Source organism: Micromys minutus, assembly GCF_963924665.1.
Source record: "Micromys minutus genome assembly, chromosome: 8".
Lineage (NCBI taxonomy): Eukaryota > Metazoa > Chordata > Mammalia > Rodentia > Muridae > Micromys > Micromys minutus.
In genome coordinates this window covers 51782309-51790519 of record NC_137977.1, presented here as the reverse complement: position 1 = coordinate 51790519, position 8211 = coordinate 51782309, and the positions used below count along the sequence as shown (strand labels likewise).

General features: G+C 39.1%; 1 protein-coding gene across 1 annotated transcript; it reads left to right on the top strand.

The window, feature by feature from the left end:
* The first annotated feature begins 236 nt into the window (after positions 1-236).
* On the top strand, positions 237-1022 carry LOC308423646 (ADP-ribosylation factor 4-like). The gene has a single exon (XM_080920453.1). It carries the CDS (start codon positions 282-284, stop codon positions 822-824), a length of 543 nt encoding a protein of 180 aa, XP_080776579.1. The 5' UTR covers positions 237-281; the 3' UTR covers positions 825-1022.
* The last annotated feature ends 7189 nt before the right edge of the window (positions 1023-8211 follow it).

The following is an 8211-nucleotide window of genomic DNA, read 5'->3' as shown; positions in this document are numbered from 1 at the left end:
ACCTTGTCCATCCACTCAGAGGTTAAACTACAATGGGTAGTGATTAACAGGCATTAACTATGCTTTTTAACTATTAAAATCTTCTTTAAAAAGATAAGGTTTTGAGTCGCCGAGCAGGTCCTGGTCCCGCTACGTCGTCTCCCGCGGCTTTGCCGACACTCCGGCCTGCCAGACGGGTCTTCAGCGTTTTCTCTTCCGCCCACTCGATTGTGAGCCGGAACCGTGAAGGCCCGAAGGTGCATCAGACCCCCTCTTTTTGAACGTCAAGTGCCACCACCGCTATGGGCCTCACTATCTCCTCTCTCTTCTCCCGCCTCTTCAGCAAGAAGCAGATGTGCATTTTGATGGTTGGATTGGATGCTGCTGGCAAGACGACAATTCTGTATAAACTGAAATTAGGGGAGATAGTCACCACCATTCCTAACATTGGTTTTAATGTGGAAACAGTAGAATATAAGAACATTTGTTTCACAGTATGGGATGTTGGTGGTCAAGATAAAATTAGGCCTCTCTGGAGACATTACTTCCAGAATACCCAGGGTCTCATTTTCGTGGTAGATAGCAACGATCGTGAACGAATCCAGGAAGGAGCAGCTGTGCTGCAGAAGATGCTCCTGGAAGATGAGCTGCAGGATGCTGTACTGCTGCTTTTTGCAAACAAACAGGATTTGCCAAACGCTATGGCCATCAGTGAGATGACGGATAAGTTAGGTCTTCAGTCTCTCCGGAACAGAACATGGTATGTTCAAGCCACATGTGCTACACAAGGAACTGGTCTGTATGAGGGACTGGCTTGGCTGTCAAATGAACTTTCAAAACGTTAAATGAAGCTGGATACCTAACCAAGGACATGTTTGATAGAATTGGTCTAGGCTTGTTACAACAAAATTAGTTTGCATCTTGGTTATTAAAGGATATCTGAGATAGGTCCGGGCAGAAATTACAGCGTTTAAAACTTGTTTTGTTTACCAAGAACAATGTTGCTATTTAGCAATATGCTTGGGTTTAAGAAGATTCTCCTTGGGAAAGAAAGTGTCCACTATTATACTTCTCTGGAACCTAAATGGCTGGATATGTAGCTATGGTGACCTTTAGACAAATCTGCTTTGAGTGTGTTTTGGGCCCCCACCAATGATGTTTTAGCGTTATCCCCTGATACTTTACTGATGCCTTTATCATTCTTCAGACAGTCTGCTGATTTAAAAATGTAGCATTGTATTTGTATTTATTTCTACCCCATGCCCAAAAAAAAAAAAAAAAAAAAAAAAAAAAAAGATTTTTCTAATAATGCTTGTACTGGCCAGGGATGTGCTCCAGAACACTATTCCGTTCTTGTACTGAAGATTTCCCCCCACCTTTCTCACATTATTGACTCCTGGATTCTATCAGCCAAACTTTGAGGTAGTTCGGATTTGATAGCTAATTCTGTGCTGGTTGCAAAGAGTTTATATTGAGAAAACTTTTAATACTCGGCAGATTGTCTTCCTTTATATTGTTATCTTTTTTTATGTTGCATGTTGCTTTTGGAATCATCCTGACTCTTTGCCGAGTATATGTTAGTTCTGCTGGTATTTTACTGTTTATTGATGAACATATCTTCATTAAGGATTTTTTGAAAACTCATCAGATTCAACGAATAAGTTTTCTTCATAACCCATTTGGAATTATTCCTAATAAAATGATTTTAAAAAACAACAAAAAAAAAAAAGATAAGGTTTTTACCTATTTTCTGAGATTTCCATGAATTATAGAATGTGTTTCTATGATATCCACTTCCCACACCATCCCTCAAATACAAGATTCTCTTTTTTCTCTTTTTGTATTAAATACTCTGTATTTACATTTGAGATGTTATCCCTTTACCCTGTCCTGCTCCCATACCCCCCCTTCCCCTCCAGTTGCCTTCACAAAGGTGTACTCCTTTCTGATCCCCCTCTCCACCCCATTGCCTTGTCATTACCCTACATTGAAAAAAAAAATGTGTCCTCTCTGTAACAAAAACCTCTTCTCGCATTGATGCCAGACACTGCTATCTTCAGCTACATATGCAACTGGATCAATAGGTCTCTCAAAGTGAGCACAAAGGCTGGTGTTTTACTCCATTGGAGTTTTGGAGGGTTTGGTTTGTTGATAATGTTGTCATCTTCCCATGAGGTTGCAACCCCTTCCAGCTCCTTAGGTCCTTTCTTTAGCAACCTCATTGGGATCCCTGAGTTCAGACCAACAGTTAGCTGCAAGCATGCTCAGCTGTATCTATATGACTCTAGCATAGTCCCTGAAGGGGCATCTCTGTCTGGTTCCTGCCAGTAAGTACATTTTGGGATCCAAGCTATAGTGCTTGGATTTGGTGATCTGATATGATGCATGGAAGTATTTTAATCTTGTATCTGTTGAGACCTGTTTTGTAACCAACTATATGGTCAGTTTTGGAGAAGGTACCACGAGGTGTTGAGAAGAAAGTATATTCTTTTGTTTTAGGATGAAATGTTTGTTCTGTAGATGTCTGTTAATTCCAGTTGGTTCATAACCTCTCCTAGTTTCGCTGTGTCTCTTTTCAGTTTCTGTCTCCATGATCTGTCCATTAATAAGAATAAGGTGTTGAAGTCTCTCGCTATTATTGTGTGTGGTATAATATATGCTGTGAACTTTAGTAGGGTTTCTTTCATAAATGTTGGTGCCCTTGTATTTGGAGCATAGATGTTCAAGATTGAGAGTTCATTTTGATAGATTTTTCTTGTGATGAGTAAATGTGTCCTTCCTTATCTTTTTTGATGACTTTTGGTTGAAAATCTATTTTATTTGTTATTAGAATGGCTACTCCAGCTTGTTTACTGGGCCCATTTGCTTGGAAGGTTTTTTTTTTCCCCAGCCTTTTACTATGAGGTCATGTCTGTCTTTGTCTTTGAGATGAATTTCCTGTATGCATCAAAATTCTGGATCCTGTTTACTTACCCAGTCTGATGATAGTCTATGTCTTTTTATTGGAGAATTGAGTCCATTGAGGTTAAGAGAAATTATGGAATAGTGATTTTTGTTTCCTGTTATTTTTGTTGTTAGAGGTAGACTTATATTTGTGTGCTTTTCTTCTTTTGGTTTCCTTGCATGATTATTTTTTTGCTTTTCCTTGAGTGTAGTGTCCTTCTCTCCCTGGATATAGTCAGAGGTAGTGTGGATTCCTCCGATGGCTCAGAAATAAGTGTGCTCCTGTGGGTCCTCCGGGTGCTCAGCAATCTGCGGGCAGGCTACCAGTCCTGATGAAACTGGGCCAGCTCTGGCCTTGAGCCAGAAGTCAAATACATGACTCTTAAAGGCTGAAAATCTGTACTTCTGTGACCCTTCTTTAAGGGGTCACAAACAAAAATAGTCAATAAAATATAACGAATATTAAGACACAAATGAGAATTAAATAAAGTTGTGTATAAGAAATCTTGTCATCCGTTTTGCTGGTTTTCAGTATAGAGGGGCATATCAGGCACTTGGCGAGACATAATACCCTTGTGCGTTCATTATTGGAAAATTGGAAGAAAAAAAAAACACCTGAAATACTGTGAAATATGCTTTTATCAAACTGAATCACAGTAATGTCAACTCTATAGAGTCAAAAAAGTACAACTTTCAATTTTTGCTTAGTAGGAGCCAGGGCCCTTTCTTAACATTTTATTCTTAACTCTGGTATATTTCAGAATACCAAGGGTGAAACCACTAGTGGCCCAGAGAGGTCCAATAATGTCCCTATGACTGCGTTAACTAGAGCCGGACCAGGGTTAGATTCCAAGTAATTTGGCTCTAGAACAATTCTCTTGGCTATAATGAAAGTGGCGAGGGCATTAATTTACAAACAGACTCAGGAGAACCTAGAAACCATTATATCTGCCATCTGCATGTTATTCATTCCAATTTTGAACTAAATATACCCTTTCCAATGCTTTTTAATTTAACCACTTCACCTACATACAGATGACACAAGAAATGTGTTTTCTAGGGAATTCTAGGGAAAATTAAAACTAGGAAGAGTAAAATAAAAAAAAAAAAAACAAAATAATATTTTGATTTGAATAGACAAAATGACCAAGTACTAACTAAATGTTTTATTTCATATCTGACAGCTTTCATATGTGATGGTAGGAAAAATGTCCTATATCTATAAAAAAATAAGACACACACATGCACACATCTGTATTATATTATTTATAATGTAAGATTGGCTCTGCTTTGAGGTGGTACCCAAATACACATACATGTACATCTATGCACACACGCACACGCACACACACACACAAATGAAAGCTGTGTTCTGTGTTTGCTTTTAGGTGAACTTTGGTTTGAGAATCATTCATTCTCTTGAAGCTAAATCGATGGGTTGGAACTGTGAGGAAATAAATACAAAGGCCGTTTCTATCTCCAAAGGTCTTATACCATAGCAGGAAGATAAAGACATGCAGATTCCATTAGGAAGGATGAGAAGGGGAATAAGGAAGGTTTCCTATACTGGTTAGAAAGAAAACAACACAGAAGTCTGGTTTCAACTGGTTGCCAGTCTCACTTGGTAAGTCATTTAAAACTGCAATTTAAAGCTGTATTCACATTGGAGTCCTCTGAGAAATGAAAACCTGAGACTTGGCCCAGAATTACAGCTAAGGCCATCTCATCCAAACACTGTGCTTAGAACAAAAGAAAAAAAGAAAGAAAGGAAGGAAGGAAGGAAGGAAGGAAGGAAGAGAGAGAGAGAAAGAAAGAAAGATAGAAAGAAAGAAAGAAAGAAAGAAAGAAAGAAAGAAAGAAAGAAAGAAAGTAAGTAAGAAAGACACACAGAGAAAATTGTCATCACTAAAGAAGTCAGAGACCTGGTTGTTTCTGTCCCTTGGAGCTGTGATTCCTATGAACCACAATGACCAACATAGCAAGACATCACTAAGGGTACAATAGTGTCACTCATATCTTAACAGAAATCAACAGCTGTCTGGATGGATGTGTCCACTCAACAGAAGGAAAATCATGTTTTGTACTATAAACCTAGCCAACTACCTGGGGTTGGCTAGGAAGTCGTGGATATTAAATGGGAACTTATTATGGCCACTTCACTAATCCCACATAATTCCTAGCTGCATTCTAAGTATTTATCCTTACAGCCACTGATAAGTGTAGAGCTGATACTTCATCAACAAAGCTTCTCTTTGCAGCAAATGGAGACTGTTATAAACAACTACAACCACCATGACTGTAAAATCAGGCCATACAGGACAGAAAGGAAGTGGCACAGGGGTCCATGGAAGCCTCCACCATTTCCAGAAAAACCATGAATGCCTGCCTCCATTATTAGCCTTCTCCTCCCTCGTTATTCATAGCCTCCAGTTAAATTCTTAACAGACTGCAGAGGTAGGCTGAGTTGTGAGCACACCGAGGTCCCTAGGTCTCTATTCTTTGGCCATTGAATAAAAGACCGTTCTTTTCTCATCGGAAGGAAAAAGCAAAAACAATAATAGCACAACAAATAAAATGCAGAAAACAAGTGATCCTGTGACACCTTGACCCAGCTGATCCATTGACAGCACAGCTGTACCTAAGACTCGGGGAACCTCATGAATGAGAGAACCAAAAGATTTTGTAAGAGCCAGAAGACTAGATTGCATCTCCAAGAAATGGCAAGAAAGCTTCACCCATGATAACCCAACATAATGACAGCCTCAACAAGACATGAACAAGGACAAAACCAACAGGCATGCATGCTAATACGACAGGAGGAAGTCCATAGGACCCACCACTAGGTAAAGAACCAAGGAGTGCCTAGGGTGGGAGAATTTGTCTTCCACCAGACTAGTCCCATAAATTGGTTATATACTATTGTACTATCAAGAAAGTATTTGTGGATCCCAAAAAACTAGTCAGGAGCTGATCTAGTGCAATCACATTAGCAAGAGACAAAAGAGCTAGCTCGGGCTCAGCCCACTGCCAACCCGCAGCACAGTTTTAGTGGAGAAGAGCCCCAAATTCTCATCTGGGCAAGGTTTTATAGAAAGCAGCAATGAGGGGTGAGTGTTTCTAGCCTGGCAATTGTCTACTTTGTGTGCTACTGTGGACTTTAACATAATTAGCTGGTGCCAGAAGTCAAGCCATAAACTTAACTCTTGATTTCTTAATTGGTTGTTGTTAGGCAAGCGGCGGCATGTAACCTGGAGGTGCAAATTTGTTGGGGGAAATAACCTGGAGACTGGTGTTAGATGTATGATTGTTGGGAGAGATTAATCTGGAGACAGGGGTCTTATTGGGGTTACCCTAGGAACTAGAGCTAGGCTTGGAGTTTTGTTGGGCGGTAACTTGGAAACTAATGCTAGGTACCAGTCTTGAGTTCAAACTCAGTGTCTTAGTCAGGGTCTCTATTACTGCACAAAACATCATGACCAAGAAACAAGTTGGGGAGGAAAGGGTTTATTCAGCTTATACTTCCACATTGCTGTTCATTACCAAAGGAAGTCAGGACAGAAATTCACACAGAACAGAAATTTGGAGGTAGGAGCTGATGCAGAGGTCATGGAGGGATGCTGCCTAGTGGATTTCTTCCCATGGCTTGCTCAGCTTGCTTTCTTATTTTCTTATTTTTACAGGATGACCAGCCCAGGGATGGCACCACCCACAATGTGCCGGGCCCTCCCCAACTAATCACTAATTGAGAAAATGCCTTACAGCTGAATCTCACTGGAGGCATTTCCTCAAGGGAGGCTCCTTTCTCTGTGATAACTCCAGTTTGTGTCTAGTTGACACACAAAACCAGCCAGTATAATCAGGTTCTCTAAGATGGCGTCTAAACCCAAAATTTGGTTCTCTCTCTACTGACTGATTAGGCCTTAATTTTATATGCAACAACACTAAATGGACTCAGCTGATTATAGGGGGTTAGGAGGTATGAATGTAGGGGGAGGGGTGTCTGTGTGTGTATGATATGTGGGGTGTGTTGTTCAATGTGTGTGTCTGTGTGTGTGTGTGTGTGTGTGTGTGTGTAGTGTGTATGTGTGGTGTGTTTGTGACAATGACAAAGAAAAAGAATCATGAATTTGAGAGGGAACAAGATGGCAGAATGAGGTGAGGAAGGGGAAATAATGAAAGTATGTGTTTTTATGAATTTAAAATAGATATAACTATGTTTTGCACATGTTAGTAAACTAAATGTGTGTTTTATGTTCTGTTGGGGGAGGAGTAGGATAACCTAGTCCAAAATAAACTTGGTTGAAGTTAGCAGTCCAAGTTGAGCTCACTGATGTTTTAAAATAAATGGAGCATTGAAGCATTATGTTTAATATTAAAATAATAAAATACCCTATTTAAAGAAGCAAAGAAAGCAGATAGAGGAGGAAGAGACTCTAATTCAGATTAGAAGAGTCTAAGTATAGGTATCCTGAGATGAAAAGGTACCAGGGTAGATAAACAATTATTCAAGAAAGTTACTTACCAATATAATTCTTAGAATTAAAACTAATCATTTTTATCACTAGGAAATAGTTCAGTAAGACATTAAGCATTTCTAAATATATCTGAGTTTAAGAAATATAACACTGCCATCATTTCACCTTAGTGACAATTCATTAGCAGCAATTGTCTATTTAATTATTAATGTAGAAGACAGAAGAGTATTAACATGATGAAATTCTATATAGTGGACCAAATTTATAAAATGATTTGATTTTGTCCAATATGATAAGCTCTATGTACACTATGTAAAAACCCAAAAGGAAAACACAGAAGCAGTATTTAGAGAAATATAGTCACAGGTTTAAAAATATCTTATTTAATAAAAGGCTGAAACAAAAGCCCTATATTTGTAGGCCGGTTTTTATGAACATTTCTAAGATTTGGTAAGCAGTAAAAGCTGATCAATACTTGAAAAACCTCACTGAGTGTCAGTTTGCTTTTCATCGTGGAAGGTTTAATTGATTAGAATGCTTACTATAGCCATCCTTTACAAATTTTATATAAAATCTTTTTATCTGTAACAAATAAGTCAAAGAAACCCCAAGTGCTTCACTTGAGGAAATGACTCCTGTACCTGTTTACTGTTGTGTGGCGTCTCCCACTAAGTCTAAGTACTTGAAGACATTATAGTCTGACATTTTGGTGTGACCAGGAAGGAAAAGCAAAGTCCACACTGAAATAATGAAAGCAACCTGTGACCTTTCTAAAGGCAAGGGGAGCAAGGGAAACATGCTGGAGGTCCCCACC